The sequence below is a fragment of the Lepidochelys olivacea genome (assembly GCF_965140295.1).
Source record: "Lepidochelys olivacea isolate rLepOli2 genome assembly, chromosome: 3".
NCBI classification, from domain to species: domain Eukaryota; kingdom Metazoa; phylum Chordata; order Testudines; family Cheloniidae; genus Lepidochelys; species Lepidochelys olivacea.
The window spans coordinates 191272348-191300057 of record NC_140413.1 but is presented as its reverse complement, the minus strand read 5'-3'; the positions used below and the strand labels follow the sequence as shown (position 1 = coordinate 191300057).

Sequence of the window (27710 nt, the reverse complement as noted above, 5' to 3'; positions counted from 1 at the left end):
CGTAAGTACTGTTTTCACAATGTGAAGCATTTTGGTGATTTTCCAAAATGTCACCTCTAGACCCTATTTCAAGTAAAGTTACCGTACAAGTCTTCCGTACAGCTTTTCCTACACTTCTTTACTTCTTGGGTGTTTGGAGCAAGAATCTGTCCTCTCCCTACCTCCCTAACCATTCCTTTCCCATGTGGTAAAATCTTTACCTCTTCCCTTTGTTGTGTCTCAAGGCTCTTTCCTTGGCCCTTGTGTCCTTTACCTTTTCTCACTGACAGCAGAAGAGACATATACCAATTTAGGTATCGTTTCTATGCAGATGACACCCAACTCTACACCTCAATCAACTAACTAGCAACTTATATTGGTGCCAATCACAACAGAACCTGACATACCCCTAAGAGCAAGGTCACTTTAGGAGCACTACCTCAGTGTTTGCTTGTTAGATAATCAGCTTTTACCTTGACTATAAGCTTTCTACTACTGAATGCTTCCAAGATCACACTCGCTCTATACCTCTGGACTTTCCACTATTATTCTCCTTAACTTTAATCCTAACACCAGTAATGCTTGACAATTAAAATGCTTTCCTACCTCATCTTCCTTGTCTGCAAGACTGATTATTACAATAGTCTTTATCTTGATCCTAGCTCAGTTGAAATCCTTATACATGTTTTTAACTGTATTCCAGTCTATTTTAGCACCATCTTTCATAACCCTATAAAATTCCAACTCTAAAACTTCAGGGATTCCAAAATACTGCAACCAAACTATTAATTCTCCAGGAACTAGGAACACACTACTCCCATCCTCAGTTATTGTCAGTGGCTCCCTACCCATCTCTCAGTCCAAAATGTCTGTTTTCAAAGCTCACTCTAACCCTCCTTCTTCATAGTCACCTACTATCCCATCCGCTCAGTTCTCTCCTAATCTTGGACTCCTCATGATTCTTCACATTTGGAGAGTTGCCCTTTCACTTGTTGACTCCTATCTAGAACTTCTTACTTTCTCTTGAAATTTTGTCTTCTTCTTGAGCCATTTTAGTATATTGTGTATTAAGGCATTTTAAAAGTATATAAATTGCTAACATCACACTAATTCTTTAACAAGTCTTTACTACGGACTCCTGTTCCTTTTTTAGATGTTTTGTCAGAAAAGTTGAGGATCGATAGCGATTATTAATATTAAGCTGAAGAAAAAAATTACCTCTTAAATTTATCTTTTTTGTCTTTCACATCTTCCACTTCACTGTGTGTGAAAAGATCAGCTATACGCTTAAGGAGGTCACCACTGACACAGTTCATGTTGCATGGGGTGGCTATGATAGCACTCATGTTTTTGTGGCAATAATGAATACATTTTTTTACCTAGGAAGGAAAGGAGATACTATGAACACTGAAATTAATGATACACAAACCCATATCTCAGAAGACCTATTACTTTTATATCCGAAATTTCTTAGGAGCAGGATTCAGGATTTTGTTAGAATTAATGGCATTTAGCAAAAGCTGGCTCAGTTCAACTCTAAAAATACAATTTAATGGCTCAGAAAGCAAGTCACATTTTTTGTGTACATGGCTTAAATGCAACTCTGAACTACTGCAATCCTGAAGGGTCTTCGATTCTGACTACTACCCCGAATCATCTTCAGGAAGTGCCATCTCCATAGTGTTCATGATCCCAAACTAGAGGCCAATTTTGTAGCTTTAACATTATATACAGCATTGCACCCATCAAATTTAGCTTTACCAGTAAAATTTAAAATTTAGCATGAACTGCAAACAAATAATGACAGTTGTGACAGCAAGAAGATGCAGTACATTAAATTCTAAATTCCTTCCTTAACTTGGCTGCACAGTGTTTGTCTTTGCTATTAAACAATTGGAAAAAGAAAATCAAACGGATACATCACTGGTCTGTCCATTTACATGATGAACTATAAATAAGACAAGCTCTTTATATGAATTAAGGAAGTGAAAACTAAAAAGTAAAACTGCACATCTACACAAAAATATAACTAAGCAATCCTTTCTCCTCATTAAATGTGCACATCTCCAATTAAAGTGAATGGGGCTTAAATATGTTGACTGATTGAGAACTGCACTCCAGAGGGAAGAAGCGGCCCTTAGTATAAAACAGTGGTTCTCAACCAGAGATATGTGTACCCCGGGGGTATGCAGAGGTCTTCCAGGGGGATACATCAACTCATCTAGATATTTGCCTCGTTTTACAACAGGTTACAGAAAAAGGACTAGTGAAATCATTACAAACTAAAATTTCATATGACGACTTTTTATACTGCTCTACGTGCTCTATTACTGATATGTAAGTACAATATTTATATTCCAATGATTTATTTTATAATTATATGGTAAAAATAAGAAAGTAATTTTTCAACAATAGTGTGCTGTGACACTTGTGTGTTTTTATGTCTGATTTTGTAAGCAAGTAGTTATTAAGTGAGGTGAAACTTGGAAGTATGGAAGACAAATCAGACTTCTGAAAGGGGCACAGTAGTCTGGAAAGGTTGAGAGCCACTGGTGTAAAACACTGAAAATGTGGAGACTTTAGGTTTCCTTTAAGATAGCTGTCAAAAGTCAGATACTGCCATTAGCTCACACAGTGCAGCAAGCTATTATTTAGATTAATAAGTATTCATTTGGAGGTAGATGCTGGCTCCCCTAATCACATTCAGTAGTACCTTACTCTGCAAGCAGCCCCACTCAAATCAGAGAGTCTGTGCAATTATTAAATTACTACTTTTCATGAGCAAGGTGGCAGAATCTGATCCTCAGATTGTAAACTCTTTGGGACATGAACTATTTTCCCCTCTCTGTTTTATACAGTTATAATATAAGCTACTAAGGTTTATGCCAACCATTTGGTGGTAAAGTGTGCTACTATAGCATGGAATTTCTCAGCTCTTGCTATACTCACTAAGGAATCCATCTTCAGAAACTCAGAAGAAATAAGAATTGAAATGACATTTCCTGGTTCTAAAAGAGAAAACAGCAGAACAAGGTGAAAAGGTTAAGATTAATTTATTCCTTTGATAAATTGAGAATACCCTAAGAGACTCAATGCCTCTTTAAAGGAGGACATTATTTTACTAAACAAGTTCTTATCATTCCACTTTTCAACATGTGTCATGCCTCTGATCTTTGGAAACAGAATTCTGGTCCCATCTATACAGGCAACACCAAACAGTTATGACATGATCCCCAGAAATAATCATTTTCTTAGTATAGACAGGTCCTTAGTTCCTGTCAATACGTCAACTCAAACATAGATAAACAGAGCATTTTAACCGATCAAACACTGTTCCATCTAAGCCACTTTTTAACAGTTTGGTCAGCACATGTGCTAGAGCTAGCTAATGTTATTTTGCTGGAGCAGGGCCTGCTCCAGTGCCCATTCAGTGCTCCCAAATATGAATTTTCCAATTCATTTCAAGAGGATTTAGATCTGGACTGGCCAAGGTGGACGAATTTAAATCTGCAAGAAGGAAACCTTAGTTTAAATCTATTTTCATCGTGTTTTATATTTACACTTAGGTTATTTTCCTAAAGATTGATTCTCATTTGTTGGTACACATTAAAATATGTTAATTTGCAACTAAATATAGCCTATACACTAAATCTACTATTTCTTTTTGCCAACCAGGAGCATATCACATATCTATGCACATTTATTTAAAAGCAATAATATAGTTTAACCTTTTACTAGATGATCTTTTTTTTTATTTGTAACTTGTCAAACTTTATTTGGATGGAAATTCAAATCAATTAGAAATGCACAAAACAATCATTTTATTTTTTTTTATTAAATACAAGTACCTTCAATGTGTTGGATACATAAGGAAAAAGTTCTTCAAAACATGTTTTGGATTCAAAACTTTATTAAACAAAGGAAGTAATATGTGTAGTTAGTGACCTGAACTGACTGACTGATCATTGTCCTTCAAGGTTTTAGAACTAGAAGATCTTATCCTCTCACACCTAGTTTTTATTCATAGATTCAAAGAGGAAAACAAGCTTTCCTGCTTTAGCAGCTCCCAATTGGCTTCTGACCTTTGCATGAACTAGTCATTGAACTGAATTAGCTGAATAGACTAAAAAGAAGAAAACAAACATGTACTGTTTAATATTTTTTGTATTTAATTTAAAGGATTGTAATAGATATTATAATAAGTTTAGGCCTTAACATAGGTTGTCAATTTCAAATTTAATTTTAAAATAGCTTTTAAATATAAGCCTGTTTTTAAATTTAAATAAAAATATCCAATTAAAATAAATTTCTGACTTTTTTTAAAATGTATTTTATTCCATCCTTGGATGGGCTTAATTAACCCACTTAAGCTACTTAAAGACCCTCTCATTGACTTTAATAAAAGTAGAATCGGACTCAAAATTAAGTACGAGGGAAAAATTTTGAAAGGAGGATGGTTCTAGACTACTCTCAGTGGTGGAAGAGGACAGGACAAGGAGTAATGGTCTCAAGTTGCAGTGGGGGAGGTTTAGGTTGGATATTAGGAAAAACTTTTTCACTAGGAGGGTGGTGAAACACTGGAATGTGTTGTCTAGGGAGGTGGTGGAATCTCCTTCCTTAGAAGTTTTTAAGGTCAGGCTTGACAAAGCCCTGGCTGGGATGATTTAATTGGGGATTGGTCCTGCTTTTGAGCAGGGGGTTGGACTAGATGACCTCCTGAGGTTCCTTCCAACCCTGATATTCTATGATTCTATGACTTAAGCAACTTAGGGGCCTCACAATGAGAGTCAATGGGCTCCTGTCAATGCCAGGCTCTTAAGTCACTTAAGTGCTTTTCAAAGTTTTGCCCCACGACTACCAAGACGATGGTAGAACTGCTCCTTTACACTGCATTTACAATGAAGTTTTTAGGAAAGTCTCCAAATGTTGCTGTAGCCACAGAGAGAATGCTACTGTAGATTGGCCATTTGTGTTTATCACAGTGATGTAATCCTGTTACAGAGTGAGTCTAGATTACCTTGGTAAAGATACCAGCTGTCAACTTAGACTAGTGCTTTCACCACTGTAACGACCAGAGGAATATTTCCCTAAGATTATCAGTAGTAGCAAGACCAGGGACTTTCTATAATGGCCAGGGAAACTGTTTTAGCACATTTCCAACAAACCAGTGTTTCTGGCCACGGCAGACTGGGCCTAGGAGGCTGCAGCTGAAGTAAAGAGGGATATTAACTTCCAGACAATTTTGCACATATACTTTTAGTCTGAAGCACAGATCAGACAATGCAGATAATGAATCTGCGGCAAATGAACAACAGAATATCTTTTACCTAAAGTGGGTATTTCATACACTTCATATTCCTTAGTGTTCCTTTTAACATATCTTATTAACCAGTCAAAGATGTGAACGTCACAGTGAACTGAAATGTCCACCTCTTCCCAGCGCTGGGCATCCACAGACAGATATTCAGCAAAGTACTTCATTTCAGAAATCAAAAGATCTCGAGGACAAACAAAATCTTCCTTCAAATTTTTTGCTTCGTCACACACATGGATCACCATATTTGGCCTTGATTTAAAAAACAAAAACAAAAAACAAAACAGGAAAAGGAAAGTTATTATAGCTTAGGACCAGAAACCAATAAGAAAGTCAGTGTTGACTCATGGAGATTTTACCCATAAACTGCATGATTGGTCAGAACCTTGATCTCATCAGCCCAGGTTTTTGTAAAATTTTAATTTACAAGATAAACAAATCTTCACATTTAACTGCAGTGAGAAAGCTTCTATCTTTCCTCTCACCCCTGCATGTTATTCAGTGGCAAGCTATGTGCCCTGGGATGCATGATCAGTCTTATTCACAGGAGAAAGCGTAGATGCTAAGCCACACACTGGGACATTCACTGAGCTATATCATTGTTCACAGTTGAGTTATTGTGCAGGGAGTTGGTGCACTGTAGATTCACACCCTGGCTTGCAGTGTAGACAAGATCTAAGAGAGTGGGAGTGAGGATTTCTGGGTGCTATTCCCTGGTTTGCCTCTGGCTCACTGTGTGATCTTGGAAAATTACTTAAGCTCTCTGTTCTCCCTCATTTTATAAAATTATAGATCTATTGGCCTAGCTCACCAGGGTGTGGAGATGGTTAATCTGTATGTGTAATTTTATAGCATCTTCCATCTGAAGAATTTAAAATATTTTAGAGCAGAAGTGGGCAAATTTTTTGGCCCGAGGGCCACATCGGGGTGCAAAACTGTATGGAGGGCTGGGTAGGGAAGGTTGTGCCCCCCAAACAGTCTGGCCCCCTCCCACTTCCCATCCCTTGACTGCCCGCTCCTGGGACTCGCTCCCCCAAAACGCTCCCCCTGGGATCCCAAGCCCATCCAACCCCCCCTGCTCCTTGACTGCCCCGACCTATCCACACCCCCACCTCGACAGGCCCCCTCGGACTCCCACGCCCTATCCCACCCCCGCTGTTCCCCAACTCCTGACTGCCCCAGAACCTCCACCCCATCCAACCGCGCTTGCCCCCTGACTGCCCCCCAGGACTCCCCGCCCCAACCACCCCCTGCTCCTGACTGCCTTCCGGGACCTGCCACCACCTTACCATACTTCCCAGAGCGGCAGGAGCTCACAGCCCTGCTGCCCGTGCAACAGCATGGCTGCGGGAGAGGGGGAACAGTGCGGGAGGGGCTGGGGGCGAGCCTCCCGGGCCAGGACCTCAGGGGCCGGGCAGGAGGGTCCTGCAGGCAGGATGTGGCCCGCAGGCCGTAGTTTGCCCACTTCTGCTTTATAGTGTACCATTATTGTCTACTTCCTAACAGGAGGTCCAAGTTCAGAATAGATCAATAAAATATCAGTTTCCACGGAGACAGCAGTACGAGTCAAAGGTCTAAAATAAGTGCCCTTGACAAGCATGTCTAAAAACTTTTGTAAATTAATAATGCATTGGTACAATACAGAATTTAAATATCTAGCAAAAATATATAAGGTATTCTTACTCATCACTGCAGGGATTTTTTTTTAAAAGACCTACAGGTAAAAAACAACACATTTAGAGAATTTAATTATTTTAGGCTAGTGACCCTCTCTCACAATAATGAGCAGTGTTCACATGGGAGTAAATGCTCAGTGACACAGAGGCTCCTAGGCAAAAGGTTCCGTGTTCTTTGCAAACAACTCTCACCTCAGACCTGACAAAACTCACTACATCAAACGTGTCTTACAAGATATTTATCCATGAAGAGTAACGTGTAACTCGTAACTTGTCAAGATTCATAATCATTGCAAGATGTATTTATGAAATAACATTTAAGAAATAACTTATTTATACCTAAAGTGTGCCTTATGGACTTGGAGTAACAATTAGTCACCTGAGGATAATGTATCTCGGTGATGAGCCATTCAGGCAGAAGGGAGTCTCTCACACCTCCCAACAAATGCTTATGTTGTTGTTGTTACTTCTTGGTACTTCCTGCAATGCGCATATATTCTTTGTAATATTATTCTTTCGAAGTGCTGTTATTTTAGTTTTTTGACTGGTCTATGCATTTCATAATTTTATTTCTCTTTTACTTAAATTTAATTCTTTGAGTAGTGAGTTCTAAAATGCCCAACCTGTCCTGGCTAGAGTAATTATCCCTGTGATAACTTCATAAATTTGTTTGTATAAAAAGTGTTAGGCTGAACAGAGGCTAGTTTATGTTATTCAACTGTCTTGGCAATTTGGTTAACATCACAAATCACCAATAGGTCTTTCTCTACACCTAGAGTTTTCAGCTATTTCCCCATCATTGGTGTAGCACCACTGCAGCTCCAAAAGTCCTGACATTGGTGGAAGTGCTCGTGGAGCACAGGAGCAGGTGTGTTCACCACGCTGTTAGATGACACTATGGTAAAACACGAACAATTGATTAGATTACATGATGGTGAAAACACCCATGACTGATTTCCACGAGCATTCCAACTGTTGCTAGCACGGATGGAGCTGCACAAATACTAACTGACAAATGGTGGGAAAGTTGCTGAAAAGATGCAAATCTGTGAAGAGCAGATTTCAGTTTCACAGATATCAGCCTCCCAGATAGCAAACAATCATAATCTTACCCTTGACTTTCATCAGCATTTTCTCCACCTTTATGTGCAGAATGTTTCTCAGCTTCTGAAGAACAATTTCTTGTGGAAGCGACACTGGACCTTCCTTCAACATAATAAAAAGCAGCATTAGAATTTGAGGTTAAACTCGGACTCATATACCATTTGCTAGTGTTGCAAGTGTGTTGCTCCCATTCTGAAAAGAAGTTGTCATGATTATAACTGTCACAGGCTTCTCGAAAACCTGGTTTAAAGCAGCAATCTGGGTTAAGCTACAATGAAAAGGCAGACAGTCAAATCTTTTTCACTCAGGATTAGGTGTACAGCAGACACTGAAGTAAAGGGTAATTGACCTTTACCTTGGATAAGCTTTCCTCACTAATGTACAGCATGCAGTAGGGTGTGGATTCAAAGCACACCTCTGAACAATGTACTAATCCACAGAGACCTTCCTACCAACACAACAAAAAGAAGGATTCTAGGTGGACTCCTCCTGAAGATCAAAACAACAGACTGGGCTTCTACATAGAGTGCTTCCGCCAACTTGCACGGGCTGAAATTGTGGAAAAGCAGCATCACTTGCCCCATAACCTCAGCCATGCAGAACACACTGCCATCCACAGCCTCAGAAACAACTCTGACATCATAATCAAAAAGGCTGACAAAGGAGATGCTGCTGTCATCATGAACAGGTCAGAATATGAACAAGAAGCTGCTCAGCAGCTCTCCAACACTACTTTCTACAAGCCATTACCCTCTGATCCCACTGAGGGTTACCAAAAGAAACTACAGCATTTGCTCAAGAAACTCCCTGAAAAAGCACAAGAACAAATCCGCACAGACACACCCCTGGAACCCCAACCTGGGGTATTCTGTTACCCAAGATCCATAAACCTGGAAATCCTGGATGCCTCATCATCTCAGGCATTGGCACCCTGACAGCAGGATTGTCTGGCTATGTAGACTCCCTCCTCAGGCCCTACACTACCAGCACTCCCAGCTATCTTCGAGACACCACTGACTTCCTGAGGAAAACTATAATCCATCGGTGATCTTCCTGAAAACACCATCCTGGCCACTATGGATGTAGAAGCCCTCTACACCAACACTCCACACAAAGATGGACTACAAGCCGTCAGGAACACTATCCCCGATAATGTCACGGCAAACCTGGTGGCTGAACTTTGTGACTTTGTCCTCACCCAAACTATTTCACATTTGGGGACAATGTATACCTTCAAATCAGCGGCACTGCTATGGGTACCCGCATGGCCCCACAGTATGCCAACATTTTTATGGCTGACTTACAACAACGCTTCCTCAGCTCTCGTCCCCTAAAGCCCCTACTCTACTTGCGCTATATTGATGACATCATCATCTGGACCCATGGAAAAGAAGCCCTTGAGGAATTCCACCATGATTTCAACAATTTCCATCCCACCATCAACCTCAGCCTGGACCAGTCCACACAGGAGATCCACTTCCTGGACACTACAGTGCTCATAAACGATGGTCACATAAACAACTCCCTATACCGGAAACCTACTGACCGCTATTCCTACCTTCATGCCTCCAGCTTTCACCCTGACCACACCACACGATCCCTTGTCTACAGCCAAGCTCTGCAATACAACTGCATTTGCTCCAATCCCTCAGACAGAGACAAACGCCTACAAGATCTCTATCAAGCATTCTTACAACTACAATACCCACCTGCTGAAGTGAAGAAACAGATTGACAGAGCCAGAAGAGTACCCAGAAGTCACCTACTACAGGACAGGCCCAACAAAGATAATAACAGAATGCCACTAGCCATCACCTTCAGCCCCCAACTAAACCCTCTCCAACGCATCATCAAGGATCTATAACCTATCCTGAAGGACGACCCATCGCTCTCACAAAACTTGGGAGACAGCCCCCCAACCTGAAGCAAATACTCACCAGCAACCACACACCACACAACAAAAACACTAACCCAGGACCCTATCCTTGCAACAAATCCCGTTGCCAACTGTGTCCACATATCTATTCAGGGGACACCATCATAGGGCCTAATCACATCAGCCACACTATCAGAGGCTCGTTCACCTGCACATCTACCAATGTGATATATGCCATCATGTGCCAGCAATGCCCCTCTGCCATGTACATTGGTCAAACTGGACAGTCTCTATGTAAAAGAATAAATGGACACAAATCAGATGTCAAGAATTATAACATTCATAAACCAGTCAAACAACACTTCAATCTCTCTGGTCACTCGATTTCTGACCTAAAAGTGGCAATTCTTCAACAAAAAGTCCTCAAAAACAGACTCCAATGAGAGACTGCTGAATTGGAATTAATTTGCAAATTGGATACAATTAACTTAGGCTTGAATAGAGACAGAGTGGTTGAGTCATTACACAAAGTAAAACTGGTTTCAGAGTAGCAGCCGTGTTAGTCTGTATTCGCAAAAAGAAAAGGAGGACTTGTGGCACCTTAGAGACTAACCAATTTATTAGAGCATAAGCTTTCGTGAGCTACAGCTCACTTCCTCAGATGCATATCGTGGAAACTGCAGCAGGCTTTATATATACACAGAGAATATGAAACAATACCTATTCCCACCCCACTGTCCTGCTGGTAATAGCTTATCTAAAGTGATTTCCAGCACAAATCCAGGTTTTCTCACCGAAAACCTGGATTTGTGCTGGAAATCACTTTAGATAAGCTATTACCAGCAGGACAGTGGGGTGGGAATAGGTATTGTTTCATATTCTCTGTGTATATATAAAGCCTGCTGCAGTTTCCACGATATGCATCTGAGGAAGTGAGCTGTAGCTCACGAAAGCTTATGCTCTAATAAATTGGTTAGTCTCTAAGGTGCCACAAGTCCTCCTTTTCTTTTTACAAAGTAAAACTATTTCCCCTTGTTTATTCCCCCCCTCCCCTCCACTGTTCCTCAGACATTCTTGTTAACTGCTGGAAATGGCCCACCTTGATTATCACTACAAAAGGTTTTCTTCCCCTCTCCCTGCTGGTAATAGCTCATCCTAAGTGATCACTCTCCTTACAGTGTGCATGATAAACACCCATTTTTTCATGTTCTGTGTGTATATAAATCTCCTCACTGTATTTTCCACTGAATGCATCCGATGAAGTGAGCTGTGGCTCACGAAAGCTTATGCTCAAATAAATTGGTTAGTCGCTAAGGTGCCACAAGTACACCTTTTCTTTTTGAATTCAAAAAGTCTTTCCACTGACTTCAGTGGCTTTGGATCAGGCCTTGAGAGCCCCAGTATGCAGGCTTCCAGCAGATTTTTCTTGTGGTGATGTAATGACCCATCAAATGTGAAAAAGCCCCTTAAACTTCTTGTAGAACTTCAGTTTTGAATGTAGAGAAGTCGCCATCTTAAATAGTTAATGGGAAAGCCCGCAAAAGAACGCTTTGGTTCTCTCATACTGTCTCCTTCTGGCTACACTGAAAAAGTTAGACCTTTACACCAATATGGCTACATATACTGGCACTTTTTGACACAGATTAGCATGCGATACTATTATCTCACCTCCATGATCTGGCTGGGTGAACAGAATGCTTTAAGCTGTTTTTCCCCCCCTTGGTTCTTGAAGAGATTCCTGTTGATTGTGATGGATAGCAGCTCCCTCCTCCCCCAAAGAGCCCTCCCTTATGCAGGTAGTCCTATAGGTTGCAATTCTGTCACCCTCATTGTTCAGCATGTGAGGTTACTAGGGGAGACTGATTGTACATGAACTGAAGTACCAAGAACAAGCAGCTGACACCAAGCTATACTTCTCAATCAGCATGGATACTGTAGATCTTCTGATGCCCCTGAGCAAAGCAGGCACTTGGATGAAAGGTACTGGCTCAGGCTCATTCCAAATAAAATGCAGAGGATTGGGGTTCACAAGGGAAAAAAAGTTATAAAAGAACTGGCAGGATCAGCGACCCCACCATCAATTCTATGCATCTGTCTTTCAATTGTGAAAGTGGTGCACAAGGTCATAGCCTCTCTGGATTAATCAGTGCTCCAAGATTCACACAGAGGGAAAAGTTATTTCTGGACAGGATTGCTAACTGCCCAAGAGCATGCACTCTTATCCCAACCAAAGAGAACCTCGCTACAGTGATGCATGCCTTTATCACCTTAAGGCTAGATTACTACAATCTGCTGTAACAGTAGCAGATGCTGAAGGCCACCAGGAAACTAAGTGGTTCAGAACACAGCAACATGTCTTTTAACTCAGCAAGAACACATCAGAAGCAGCAAAACCAATGCTCAGTTCAAAGTTCTAATCCATCTTTAAGACTGTGAATGGACTAGGAACCAGCTCACTCAGACCACCTCTCTACACAATCTGCCATGACAGGTAAGATTGGTGAGGTCTATTTATCTGACAGTCCCTAGGGTGGTCTTGTGAGGGGTAGGGGCAGAGCCTTCAGAGTGGATGTCCCCAGGCTGTGAAATTCCTTTCCAGGAGACATATGACTGAGGTGGGGCCTTGGATTTTGCAGAGCACAGCAAGAGCTATCTTTTCACAGGTATTCACTCAATGAAGTTTTGGAAGTTCCTCTAAAATATTCCCCTCCACAGCCACCATTTGGCTCTGTTCCTTATTTAAGGTATGCCAGAAGGAGAGAAAGGAAGAATGTACATTTCTTTTTATAAGATTTTGTTGTGTCACTTATAAGTGTGACAGTCCCTGTAGAAGGCAATTACTACTACATACATTCTATGTTTGTTAAACTGCATTTTTCAGAAAATGCCTGTTTAACTAGCAGTAGTTGCATGTGATGTCTGAAGAGGCCAGTTGGTTTTTGCACTTAATTTCTTACGTTATTGAAAAAGAAGAAAAATCTGGAGTTATTCTGTTTGAGGAGTTTATAAGCAAAACTAATAAGTCACTAGCTGCTCACCTGGTAAATTCCCACCACCAACTGAGCACTCAACTTGCTATGTGTACACAACTTAAGTATGTGCCTGAAACCTTAAGGAAACATTTCTAGACTGCATACCCATTACGCAATTTGCAAATGTTCATATTTTGCAAGGCTTAAAAGATTTTTTTTTAAACTATGTATTAAGAACCATGTCTGTGTTTCAGCTTGCACACTTTAGCTGTTTTTACGGTAGCACTGTTAAAGAGCTCTAGTTAGAAAAAGCAATTTTTGCCACCACCCTCTTATCGTTCATAAACAAAATCATTTCAGTTGTTTAACTGTTTCTTTAAAAACTTTAGACAAAGACAAAATTGCTATTTTTAACCCAAAAAATAATGGTTTCTCGAAGTTGCAAGTCTGTGAAAAACTGGTCATAATCAGAAAGCACATCATCATCAAAGTGTCTCATGACACCAATCTGGTTAACTGGGGCACAATCCAAATTCCTGTTTTAGTAAACGGGAGTCTTTTCACTGACTACAGTGGCAGATGGATTGGACCTTTGGCTGGGAAAGAATAGTGAAATCTAAGAAATCGTCAACACAATGTTCTACTGCTCCTGTGTTTTCTTTAGAGATTTTCTACTCATCTTAAAGTCACAACTATTATCACCTCCAGCGGTAAGTTTTGACATTAACATACCTGTGGCTATAAAACTGCCAAGAACGTACCTGAAAGATTTAGTATAAAATCACGTACATCATTTTAAGCAGTTTAAAACTGACTGTTATTGTAACTACTTTTTAAAAAGCCACAAACATTTGTACTTGAAACACTAAATGGGTTGACTCAGTTGGAAATAATTATTTTAGTTTATGCAGCAGTATTCGTGGCAAACTACTAATTCCAGAAATAGGTTTACCAGACAAAAGAAAAACAGTGGACATAACACTATAATTAAAGTCACAGAATTTACCAATTATGGAAATTGAATTCTGCCCAATGGAAGGTTCTTGAAACTCCCCCTGTGTATCCAGCAGAGAGGATTTGATGTACGTAGCTAGGGTTTCAACAGGACTCCCGCCGGTAGCCATTAATGGATTGTACTGGTTGTCAACAGGTGAACTTCCACTACTTTTCAGTTCATCAAACCGTTTTGCACACTGTCAAGAGATAAAACGACGGGAATATGAAGCAGATACCTGAAACTATATCACTTTAAAGGCTGATATTGTTTCCTGATAATAGTTTCTGCAAATCGATTGTTACATCATAGTTAAAAAAGTTTATTAAAGCTAATGTTAAAATTATATCAAATACAGATCAAGGAAAGAGTGTCTATACATCTGGGTGTAGTACTTAGATTATCCAAAAGTACAAGGTTTGGTTTAAAAGTCATAAAATACATATACCAACTCCTGCTAAATGGCCAACATTGGAGTTCTGAATTGAAACCAAACCAATTAAGAATCTTCACGCTTAATATTGATTAAGCCACATGGTAACTCACTCTGCAATACCTAAGAAGGGCAGAATATCCATGCAATATCTAAGAGTTACCACAGTTTCAAGACCCAACCAACGTTCACACAAATTAAAGGATGGAGTTTCTGACTTAATCCTGCATTTCCCTCTTTACAGCTTAATCTTAACCTTAAAAGGGTAGTTAGATTTTTTTTAAACTTAGCTCCTTAAATTATAATACCTTAAATTACTCAAAGTAGAAATGTCTGTAAAATAAGAACATAAGAAATTAAGAATGGCCATACTGGGTCAGACCAATGGTCCAGCTAGCCCAGAATCCTGTCTTCTGACAATGGCTAGGGCCAGATGCTTCAGAGGAAATTAACAGAAGAGGGCAATTTTGAGTGATCCATCCTCTGTTGTCCAGTCCCAGCTTCTGGCAGTTGGAGGTTTAGGACATCTGAAGCATGGGGTTGCATTCCTGACCATCTTGGCTAATAGCCACTGATGCACCCATCTTCCATTAATTTATCTACTGTATATACTCATTCATAAGCCCAATACTTTTGTTAAAAAAGTGACGCATCAAAGAGCAGGGGGTCAGCTTATAAACGGGTCTACACCAAAATCTGATGATTTTAAATTCTATGGAATCATTGAATTGAATATCTAATACATTGTCATTTTGTTTACCTAGAGCATCTGCAGGCATGGAGACCCTCAGCTCCCTGTGGCCACGATTTGCCATTCCCAGCCAATGGGAGCTGCGGGAAGTGGCGCCACTTCCCGCAGCTCCCATTGGCTGGGAACAGCAAACCGCAGTCACTGGGAGCTGAGGGGCTCCAGGCCTGGAGGGGCTCCAGGTAAACAAAACGTCCAGGCCCACTAGCGGCTTACCCTAAAGGGCCAGGAGCCGAAATTTGCCAACCCCTGAAATATAGGGTCGGCTTATGAAAGGGTCATATCGTTTTTGCTATTTTTACCAACCCATCTTGGGGGGTCGGCTTATAAACAAATGGTCTAATGAACAAGTATATACAATAATTCTTTTTCGAACCCAGTTGTACTTTTGGTCTTCACAACATCCCATGGTAAGAAATTCTACAGATTGACTGTGCATTGTGTGATGCGCTTCCTTTTGTTTATTTTAAACCTGCTGCTTATTAATTTCATCACATGACCCTTAGCTCTTCTTATGCGAAGAGGTAAATAACACTTCCCTATTCACTTTCTCCACATCATTCATGATTTTATAGACTTTTATCATATCTCCCCTTAGTCATCCCTTTCTAAGATGAACTGTCCTAGTCTTTTTAATCTCTCCTCATATGAAAGCTCATTCTATACCTCTAATCATTTTTGTTGCCCTTCCCTTTATTGCTTCCAATTTGAATATATCTTTTTTTAGAGATGGGGCTATCAGAGCTGCTTACAGTATTCAAGGTCTGGGTGTACCATATACGTGCCAGTATGATATTTTCTCTCTTATTATTTATCATTTTCCTAATGGTTCCTGACATTGTTAGCTTTTTTTGAACTGATGTTGCTGAGTGGATGTTGTCAGAAAAAAACAGCCATGATGACGCCAAAAATCTCTTTATTGAGTGGTAATAGCAAATTTGGACCCCATCATTTTGCTATATAGTTGGGATTATTTTTTCCTATGTGCATTACTCTCCACTTAACATTGAATTTCATCTGCCATTTTGTTAACCAGTCACCTGGTTTAGAGAGATCACTTTGCAACTCTTCACAGTCAGCTTTGGAATTAACAATCTTGAGCAAATTTGTATCCTCTGCAAATTTTGCCACCTCACTGTTCACCGCCTTTTTCAAATCATTTATTAATATGTTCAAAAGCACAGGTGCCAGGACAGACCCATAGGTAACCACTGTATTTATCTCCATTGTAAAAACAATTTATTCCTACCCCTTTGTTACATATTTTTTAACTAGTTACTCATCCAGGAGAGGGCCTTCTCTCATTCCATGACTGCTTAGTTTGCTTAAAAGCTTCTGTTGTGGGATCTTGTCAAAGACTTTCTGAAAGTTCAGCTACATTGTATTGACTAGATAACCCTACACTACATGCTTGTTGATACCCTCAAAGAATTCTAACAGAAGGGAAATCATGTCTTACCATTTACAAAAGCCGCATTGACTCTTCCCCAAGATAGTGAGTTTCTCTGTGTCTCTGATAATTTTAACTTCCCATTTGCACAATTATTGTTCCTTTACTTTACGGACTTCTGCTCAGACTGGAAAATTTCATTTTATTTCTATTTAGTTTCCCTTCCTTGTTTTCATTACTCCTGGGGGAATTCTGTGCCAAAAAATTAAAAATTTTTACAAAATTCTGCATATTTCGTCAAAATAACCCAATATAACCATGTCAGTTTCAATTATTTTGGTAATTTATTTCAAAATACCTGTCAGCAACCAAGTCTGTAACAATACAGACAACAAAAAAGATTCAGGGCATTTTTTTTTTTTTTTAAACACAAATGTGCCCCATGCTGTCTGTCCACCCATATCCTGTGCCTCCTGACCTGGTCCCATGGGGCAGGGCGCTGTGCGGAAGGCATCCTCTTCTCTTCCCTATCTGCAGCTGGGGCTGGCCTGGGAGTGGCTGCTCTGTTCTGGCACCACAGCGGCCCTTGGTGGGCAAAAGGTGTAACTGCAGCACCTTTCTGGCAGAATGTATTTTCTGCAGAAAAAAATTCTACACAGCACATGAATGCTGCACATGCATAGTGGCTCAGAATTCTCCCAGGAGTAAATTTTCATGCAGTCGTGAACAGGCTAATGTTGAAATATTTGGGTTACCAGAACTGCAGGGAAAAGTTAAAATGCAAACAAAACAATATTAGGCTTTTAAAAATTTAATTTTTGTGTACAAACAGACTTAAATTTGGGCCTCACTTATTAGATGCAGATTTCAATGTAAATTAAAGGCCTTAATGCTTCAAACAAACAACTACACACGAGAGTAACTTTACGTATAAGAATAGTTTCATTAAACTGAATGGGACAATTCACATGGGAGTTTGAGAGAATGTATTTTAACTCTGTCAAAGTCTATTAGATTAAATAGTCACTTGAGATCATAGGGCTAAATTCATCACAGCAACTAACAGCCTTCTATAGAGGCTCTGCATATCCTAAAGCAGAGTGACCACTTTTCTACTGACCAGGGATATTATCTCAGTTGAGAAAAAGAGGTCAATAAAAAACATACAAAAGATTAATATACTTATAGTAGAAAGCATTGTATCACCAGATGAACAATTAAGTGACAGCATCCACAACTATGAATCTCTACTAAACACTATCAGCTTGTAGGACAATAAAGTTCCACATAGGCTTCAACTCCAGTCAATCATTTTTTATGTGATTCCCATGAACAATGTTATAAATTAAGTGAGAGTTGCCACATTCAATTACAACAAGATGTCTGTTTACTTGTTATTGTGAGTCACAAAAAAACAAAACTGCCTGGAATTTCACAACAAATTTTGGCCCTGGACTCAAAAGTATCTTGTTTGTCTCTTTTAAACAAAAAACACACACAAATGAGAGTTGTACAATGAAGCAGGCGAGATAAGATAAAATAAATCATCCAGGTGTTTCCTTTAAAATATGTGCATTGAGCAAATTTGAAATCCAAGAGCTTAAATTTTTCTGTAAACAGTTAGGGCCTGATCCTAGAGATTCTGAGTGCTCCTATCTCCCACTGAATAAGGAAGCACTCTGACTTGAAGGATCAAGCTAGCTGTCCTTGAAAATTGAAGCTTTGTTATTTCCAATTGGAAAGTATATCTGATCATATGCTAACACCATCTACCTCAGGAAAATTGTGTTTGCCGAGTATACCATAAACTGTGTGGGGGGGAGGGAATATGAAGTATGTATTTGCCTTCCTTGTCATAAGGCTGTATTTTACAGTGTAATCTGAAAGTTTCTTGAACCGTTACAGACTCTTTCTTTTCACTTCACTTGTTCTTTTGACTAATTCCCAGTAATACTGCCTTAGGCGATAAGATGCACATTCTGCATTCAAGTTATGAATTTTGTTTACTTCATTTCTAACACCTTCCTATTTGCATTTTTAACATATTGCTTAACTCTTTCAGGTCGTTTAAGTTCAAGTAACTTTACAAAACCATTCCCCCACCCTTCCAGCCCTCCCCTGATAAAAGTGTAGTTCTCTTGATAAAGCACTGTTTAAACAGACACACTGATGGTTAACAAAGTTACCTCTTTGGACGTAAATCCTGGAACCAGCCTTGCCACACTGTCCCAGTTGATAGGCTGAGGGACACCGATTAAAGAGTACAGGATCATATCCAAAACCATTTGATTGTTATCATATGGAAAGTTATTGTTTTCTGAGTATCCTCGACTCATCTTTTGGCTCTAAAAGCTAGAGAGGCAAATGTTGTAAATATGTATACATAAAGACGTAAAGTTTAATACTGCTCATGTTTCACAGCAGCAATAATTGCGTGATCAGTTAAAGTACAATACACATTAATGGCAGCACTACTGTTACTATACAAAGGCAGTACTAATACTACTACTTAAATAAATCATATACAGACATCTATGCAGCCCAGAGTCCATTAAAAAACGCACAATTGCAAAGTAGTTTGTTTCAGTTCCAACAGGTTTTCATCCTGATCAATACCTTAAGTAGTTCTATCATAAAAAAAGCCAAAAGATTCAACTTGATTTAGGGTTAAAAAGAACACTAATTAAACTACAGCAGGCTTTGTTTTAGAAGTGGCAATATTTAGAAATGTTAAGGCATTTGATAAAAGAAGACAACAGACGTTATTCTGAAGATACCAAGATGAGTCATACTATAGTCTGACATCTAAATCTAAAAGGAGAAAACTATTCCTCAATAGGGAACATGCAGTGTTATTAATCATCTCCTCTTCCTTGAAGTATGAATGAGTGAGTACATTAAATAGGAGACCATTCAGAAAAATCAGCAAGATGGTGGGTACCATTAATTCTTATTACAGGTTACAGGGAGTTCAGCTGGGTTTTCTTAAAAATATAAACCTGACAACAGTAATATAAAGTTATTAGCAAGAAATTGAGACACTGATTTTTCTAATTAGGTAGTAAATAGGAAAGACAGGAATCAGTATAACAACTACTGTATAAAAAGTAGAGAAAATAGTCTTTTAATTTAAGGTGTAGCTATGAATGAGTAGTGTATTATAGTGATATACAATTACTTATTGCAGCACATGCTTTGGCCACGGAAAGTAAATTCAGGTAAGCTTATGTAGAGGGAGTAGCTATTAAAATAGATATTCCAGCACTTAAAGTGGAAATACTAGCAACTGATGGGATCCACAAAGTGGAGATTAATAAGAAAGAAAGAAAACTGGACAAAACTTGCATGATGCGCAGTAGTTTCAAACGATACTAAACTCATCCAGTTAAAAACTTGGTAAATAAGTGCTTTACCATCCAATCACATGCTTATATGCCTACAGGGTAGGCCCAGTTATTTCAGACTCTCCATTAATTCTGCATGCCCAATCTAAGATATCTACAACTTGATTTTTCAGATGTTCTGAAGCACCCACAGCTCTGAAGTCAATGGGAGCTGCAGCTCTCAGCAACTCTGAAAATCAGGTCCTATGGGTTTCAACTTGAGCATCAAGGAACTGAGGCATACAATTCAATTAGTGAACAATTTTGAAAAATGTTGGCCTTAGTTATTATGATTGTCAATTCTGGTAATTTTTGATTCTTCTATACCACCGCCTCCTGCGAGCGGCACCCCAAGTTGTAAGTATATTCAAAAGGAGCCTGGTGGTGGAAAGATTTTAGAAACTAAGATTTTCAAATGCAACTATTAATTTTGGGTGCCCAACTGAGATACCTTAAGAAGGTCGGATTTACAGGAAGCGTTGGCCACCCACTCTCTGAAAATCAGGTCCTGTCAAGGTGCCTCAAATTGGGCACCTAAAAACTGAGGCACTCAAAATTACTAGTCATAGCTGAAAATCTTAATCTTGGGTTATAAATAATATGGCAATGGGAGGAGAGAAGACAGCCAAGAGTTATAACTATGGAGAATCCTCAGAAGGCTGCAGTTGGATGTAGTCTCAATGGACTTGCTTGCTACAGGGAAAGTCCTCTAAGAGTTGCTTCCTTTGCCCCACACTTACTTTTCTAGTAGCTAAAAGATGATTTCTTACAAATTTGTGCTGCAGTAGTAGGTAGCCCACTGATTTCATTTCAGAGTATATAAGCAATAAGGCATAACGTTTTGCCAGAAATTTGAACTGATAAAACAAACAAAAAAAACCCCAACATGTAACTGAGGAAGTGTTTATGTTGTGGGGAAAAGCAAATGAATTTGTAGAAAATATTTGGAAAAAGAAACAAACTGGAATAATTTTCTTAGGTTCAGAATATTCATCAAAAGAAAATTTAGAGAGAAAGTTGATTTTTCTTTTCAAGGTAGCTTTGTTTGAGAAAAAAAACCCAGGAAGTCATATATAGTTTTTTCTCTGAAATGTAGCACTTGCAAGAAGTCCCAAATTAACAGCTATGGAAAATATTTAGCTAAAGAGCAGATGTACCTTATAAGCAATAGCTGTCAAAACTTTCCTATGCAGGACTGCCAGTGTGTTTCAGCACTGTTCCAGAATTGCAACCTTTAGGAGTAAAAGTAATTCAGTCTCCACGGCCAATCAATAATTGACCTTCATTCTCCGAATACTGTCAAAATTGTGATGATTTTTTTTTTTAATTCAGACCTCTCTCCATTAGTGAATGGACAGAAACCAATAGAAACCATTGAATATTGCATAAGAAGTTACCAAAAGGGATGACCAAGGCCAAATCTGAATCAATGAGGTGAATGGTTATTAGATATTAAGCCTGTCTCCTGAGCTATCCAGTCTACCCTTAGCCGACAGTTAAAAAAAAAATCTGTCTGAATGACAGCAGGGTAAAGGTGCAGGAACGAGCTTTATTCTCTATAAAGTCAAGATGTAAGTATCGCTTATAGCTAGGCTTAATAAAAATACAATCACTATTGGTATGGATAGCCTATAAACGTGCTCCCTCATAAAGGTTTTACCTATTGTATAAATATACTATATATTCAGGTGCAGAGATAGAGGAACAGTGGTTATTCTCATTATTAAGTTATTCTTAATAACAGTAGTTATTCACATTTGCAAGAGTTCTACAATTTACAGGAAACAAAACCACAATGGGTTATAGTAGTCTTAACATTTTACTAGTAATTATGGTGAAGCAACTCAACAGTGCAACTATGACAGGTACTCCAAGAGGCAGTGACATTTCTTGAGAGGCATGAAGGTTTTGTTTATCAAGTATGCACTTTTCTATTTTAGTATTAACTGGAGCCTAGATTTGGCTATCCATGCAAATACAAAAAGAAAAGGAGTACCTGTGGCACCTTAGAGACTAACCAATTTATTTGAGCATGAGGGTAAGCTCATGCTCAAATAAATTGGTTAGTCTCTAAGGTGCCACAAGTACTCCTTTTCTTTTTGCGAATACAGCTGTTACTCTGAAACTGTTACACTGTTACTCTGGAACATGCAAATACACTAGATGAGGACCTGTTTTGGTCATAAAATGACTAGGAATGGGACTACAGTCTTAGCCACAAACTAAACACAGGTTAAACAGCATAACCAAATGACAAGTCAGTGTCAGAATTAGAACAGTTCCCAATCCTGTATGGATTAGATTAACCCCCATGCTCTAATTTCTTTCTTTCATACACAACACCGACATGTGCTGCCCTATGGGAGGTATCTACTCCCAAAAGTATATCACACGGTCAAATAAATATAGCTACTTAAAATCTGCATGTGCAATAATCAAAATACAAACAACTACTGCTGTTTGAATTAAATGCTCATTCTGATCATATACAAAGAGCTGGGCCATACATGGATCATCATACAGGCAAATGAATGAGCTTGCATATTGTATGCATGTAGTATGATATTAAGTCTCAGTATTTACTTCCTATTTTGGAATAAACACACATTGTGCTTGCCATTGTGGGTTCTCCAACACTGTTCTATTGTTGTATAATAAATCTTGTAAAAGCCATAGCTAAAGCCATGTTCAAGACTACTTCCTTTTGCAGCAATGGTACACACTTTAAGAGATGCAACCTGGACAAGGCCTACAATAAAGTACCACCACTCTCTAGAGATGACACGGCATCTTTGTGTTCTGCAGTCTACACTACTACAAGTGAAGATCAACTTAAAAAAAAACAATGCCACAAATAAGGTAAGTGAGACATAGCAGTTATGGGTGTGGCACAAAGTTTTAAAACCACTTACACTAGTACATTAAATACACACAGAAAGAAGGCAACTTCAGAAAGGTATAGAAGGTTTACTTACAGTTAGGGAAATCATAGAATACCAGGGTTGGAAGAGTCCTCAGGAGGACATCTAGTCCAACCCCCTGCTCAAAGCAGGACCAATCCCCAATTTTTGCCCCAGATCCCAAATGGCCTCCTCAAGGATTTAACTCACAACCCTGGGTTTAGCAGGCCAGTGCTCAAACCACTGAGCTATGTGGAGAATCATGTAAGACTAAAATTTTAAAAAAATATGCAGACAAATCCTTGGTATGGAAAGAAGACAAAGCACAATTCTAGGACTGGGATTTAACCATTTCCATGCAAAGAATTTACTAGAGTTGCAGAGGATTTTCTTTTTCTTTCCTTTTTTCTTTTTTTTTTTTTTTGGGGGGGGGGGATTTTTTGTATACTATATGTTTAATTAGCAAGTATTAACACATTTAAAAATCCTTGCCATGTAAATATCAGAAACAATAAGAATTAAAAATCAATCTGTTGTTTAGAGACATTAGTCATCAGACTTCTCTATTTAACAGGGTGTTATGACCATATTACAGTACAAGCATCCTTAAAACATCTATGACATGTCATTTCTAATATTTTATTAAGTTGAGTGGCATTTCTGATTATACATATTTAACAGACCAGGCATGTCTGTGAAATGTTTAGTATTCAAAAAAATTGGGCACGTGTGCTGGGTTTTTGTTTTTGGGGTTTTTGGGGGGGGGGCGGGCAGGTGAAGGTACTTTCTAAGTACTGAATAAAAGATAAAATATTTAAGTATTTATTTGTCCTCCAGCTATTTTTCTGGGTATAAAAGTAGTGTGTTAGTTTTACCACAACCACCCCACCTCCCAGGGGCCCCTGTCCACGGAAGCAGGGACCCCAAGACTGACGAACCACACCCCGAATTGTGGGGCTCGCTCAGCGGTGCCCAGCAGGTGGGCGGGGCGGGCCCAGGGGCAGCGTCCCCTAGAGAGCGAGGCGGGTGCTCAGCGCCTCCTGCCCAGAAGGAAAGAGGCGCTGAAAGGAGGGAGTCGGTTACCTGGGGCCCGATCCGGGCGGCAGCAGGAGGATGCGGACCTCTGGGTTTGAAGCCACTGAGGAGCTCGGCGAGCCCCAGCGCCGCGCTAGGGTAGGATGGAGAGGACCAAGAAGGCGCTTCCTGGGGGAGGCAAGAATCCAGGCAGAGCGTTACCGCAGCTCGGCCACAGACTCAGCGTCTCCCTCGGCCTCGCCCAGACGCAGCCTGCCACAGCCCGCCCGCCACCATCTCCCAGCCGCGCCGGCGCCGGGAGCCGCTGGCCGCGCAGAGGCCGCTCACCGACCCACCCCACCTGCCACGCCCGGGACACTGGCAGCCCCCGACAGAGGACAGCCAATGGGTGGTGAGGCGCGGCCTTCCCCAGAGAGGCGGGCCTTGGCGTGCGGTGTCACGGGGTCGAGTCTCCGCCTCCTTCCCCCGCCTTGTCGCAGTGCAGCGGCTCCGCCCTACCCCCAGCGTCTGGTCTCCTAGCAACGAGCCGCGCAAAGCGACGCCGGGCTGGGATCCGCCGTCTGAGGCCGGTGGCCGGGGAGGGCGGAGCTGCTCCCTTCCCTACCCAGGGCTGGAGGAGATGAGACCCCCCATCCGCTCGCCCCGGGGCCCCAGCCCTGTCTCGGCGTGACGTCACGCCCTTCAGCGTGATGTCGCTATCCGCATGACGTCACCCCACCACTCGACGTCACCCGCCTCACCGCCACCTCAGTGCGATGTCACCCAACCAACCAGCCCTGTACCTGGGCATGACGTCACCCCAGCACCCAACCTCACCGCGCGACAAAATCCTAACCTGTACATGTGCTGTTCCAAAAACCGGTGAAAAATCACTGCAGTGATTGGTCTCAATTTCACCACTACCACCAGGATGGCTCTGGGTAAAAGACACATTTTCAGCTCCTGTGGAGGCGTTATTGTCCTCCCAGGACCTAAATGCGATCCCCTTTCCTGCACAGAAGAGAGAGTTGGCACCTCATGTGCTGGAAGTGGGGAGAGGACAGACAGGCTGTAGATGTATGTACATTGCCCCTTCCCATCCCAGCTAGTAGTGGTGAATCTGCCAGTGGAGAATTCCCTGAGGACTTCATTAACTTTTGCCTGGGTCCCCCTGGGTGATTTCAGGGGCAGTGGAGCATGGGAAAGCCATATTGCCTGGAAACAAAGCTGGAAGAAAGAGATCCCTGCATCTGCACAGAAGCTAGGCACTTGCAGGCAGGCCTGTGCTTTTAGCAGATGTCTCCAGTTTTGTGCAGTTTTTGTTAACCTGATTCTTAGAGGGCTGGTTTATTATAGGGTTCACCAATGATCTGACCAGAATATCCTTAGGTTCTTCTCTCAAAATCAGACTACAGGATTAGAGAATGTAGAGCAGTGGTTCTCCAACTTTTGTACCAGTGACCCCTTTCACATAGCAAGCCTCTGAGTGCGACCCTCCTTATATATTAAAAACACTTATTTATATATTTAACACCATTATAAATGCTAGAGGAAAAGCAGGGTTTGGGGTGGAGGCTGGCAGCTCACGACCCCCCATGTAATAACCTTGCAACCCCCTTAGGGGTCCTACCCCCCAGTTTGAGGACCCCTGATGTAGAAAGTTCAATACCTTGTACCGACCATTGGAGTGTGTGGCAAGAACATTCACGCTGAGGACAGAGACAGGCTGCAGAGATTTTTATTAAAGTAAAAGTTATCAAAGCTCCAAACCACAGAATCAGAAAGAAGTAATACAGTTCGAACGGTACCAGTGGTGAGCTGGAGCCGGTTCGCACCGGTTCGCCTGAACCGGTTGTTAAATTTTGAAGCCGGTTTAGAACTGGTTGTTAAAGGGGTGGGCAAACTCCAGCCAACGGGCCACATCCGGCCCGCGGGACTGTCCTATCCTGCCTGCCTGAGCTCTCGGCTGGGGAGGCTCCCTTGAGAATCCTTTTTAAATTTTTACTCACCCGGCAGCGCTCCGGGTCTTCGGTGACACTTCAGCGGCAGGTCCTTCGGTGCCGCCGAAGAAGACCCGTAGCAACTGAAGGACCTGCTGCCGAAGTGCTGCCGAAGACCCTGAGCGACTGAAGGAACCGGTTCTTCAGCTTTTGGCAGCTCATCACTGAGTGGTACCCATGGTAACATTCCTTGCAGAAGTTACTTAGACTAGCATATCCATAGCCTTCCTTTAGATAAGAGACAGCCTAGTCTTTGGCATGTCACAGTGAGTCTGATGTTCCAGGTTCCTCAATGCTGAGAAGCTGGAGATAAGGGCTAGATTAGAGTAGCTAAGGTATACTTAAAAGTAAAGCTAACAGCTAAACAAAAGGAACTAACAAACTGAATGCTAAAAGAAGTAACTCCTCATGGTTGTTTACCCTCTTAAAGGGTCTTGGCACTATCCTGAATATTAATGTCAGTGCCCCACCTTCCATCACCAAGTCTCATTTCCTTACCCACATAAATCTTAGGGTACACTTAACCTACAGAACCTAAGAATGGCCATAGTGGGTCAGACCAATGGTCCATCCAGCCCAGTATCTTGTCTTCCAACAGTGGCCAATGCCAGGTGCTTACGATGGAATGAACAGAATAGGTAATCATCAAGTCAAGTGATCTGTTGCCCATTCCTAGCTTCTGGCAAACAGAGGCTAGGGACACCTCAGAGTATGGTTTTGCATCCCTGTCCATCGTGGCTAATAGCCATTAATGGACCTAGCCCCCATGCACTTATCTAGTTCTTTTTTGAACCCTGTTATAGTCTTGGCCTTCACAACATCCTCTGGCAGAGAGTTCCACAGGTTGACTGTGTGTTGTGTGAAGAAACACTTCCTTTTGTTCGTTTTAAACCTGCTGCCTATTAATTTCATTTGGTGACCCCTAGTTCTTGTGTCATGAGAAAAAGTAAACAGCACTTCCTTATTTACTTTCTCCACATCAGTCATGAGTTTATAGACCTCTATCATATCCCCCTTTAATTGTCTCTTTTCCAGACCGAAAAGTCCCAATTTTATTCATCTCTCCTCATATGGAAGCTGTTCCATACCCCTGATCATTTTTGTTGCCCTTTTCTGAACCTTTCCCAATTCCAATATATCTTTTTTGAGATGGAGCAACCAGATCTGCGTGCAATAAGAGGCCTTCATTTTATTGCTGGTATGACAGTTGGAATTCAAGAAAGAGAAAAGACACTTGTCAGTAGATCTATTCAGGTGAGAGATTTTCCTTTCCTGGTTTGAATTTATCTAGAAAAATCAGTAAAATATAATGGTTTCTACTGTAAGGAAAAGAATAATTGCTGCAGCTGTTGGGCATGATTACACTATGGCTTGAATCATGCTATCATATCAACAACTGTCAGGAAGACCATTTTCTGATATGGTGGTTGTTATACTAATTTAGTATTGTTTCCCTGTCCAGAGTGGACATGCTACTCAAAGTAAGGTATAGATTTCCCTGAACAAGATAGTAAATGTAGGTGATGTGCTTCTCTTAGCTGTAAAAAGATGCAGAAAGGACAATATTTACTACAAAATTGAGCTACATAAGTTGATGTATCATGTTATCAAGTTAGGAGTAAAAATGATTTGCGGTAAGCAAGATCGGATGGGAGTATAAATTCTACTGAAGAAATTAAAAAAAAATCAGAGAATATATTAGGGAAAATATAGAGTGCTGCACTACTACACATCACTGGTAAAAGGCTATGGTTTATGGAAATGGGCAAACAACTTTTCCAAGATCGTTGGAAATCTGATTCAGCCCATATACTCCACTCATAGCAGGTGGCTCATGTTCATGAATAACTAGATAGCCACTGAAACAGCTACATTTTGCCTTACCATGATGTTGATTTCTACTAATAGCAAGGTGATACCGCTTAGA

General features: G+C 40.7%; 1 protein-coding gene across 7 annotated transcripts in view; it reads right to left on the bottom strand.

Moving 5' to 3' along the window:
* SANBR (SANT and BTB domain regulator of CSR) overlaps nucleotides 1-24183 on the bottom strand; it is a 48161-nt gene extending 23978 nt beyond the window's left edge. For 3 of the 7 annotated variants that reach the window (XM_084622269.1, XM_084622273.1, XM_084622272.1), the window contains exons 1-7: nucleotides 23853-24183; nucleotides 18673-18838; nucleotides 13928-14114; nucleotides 8082-8175; nucleotides 5307-5545; nucleotides 2929-2987; nucleotides 1198-1358 (exon numbers count right to left, since the gene is read on the bottom strand). In XM_084622269.1, coding sequence (XP_084478395.1) covers nucleotides 1198-1358; nucleotides 2929-2987; nucleotides 5307-5545; nucleotides 8082-8175; nucleotides 13928-14114; nucleotides 18673-18822 — 890 coding nt within the window. In that variant the 5' untranslated portion in view covers nucleotides 18823-18838; nucleotides 23853-24183. The remainder of the gene's footprint in view (nucleotides 1-1197; nucleotides 1359-2928; nucleotides 2988-5306; nucleotides 5546-8081; nucleotides 8176-13927; nucleotides 14115-18672; nucleotides 18839-23852) is intronic. The other 4 variants (XM_084622267.1, XM_084622271.1, XM_084622268.1 and 1 more) reach the window with 2 other exon arrangements.
* Between the last annotated feature and the right edge of the window lie 3527 nt (nucleotides 24184-27710).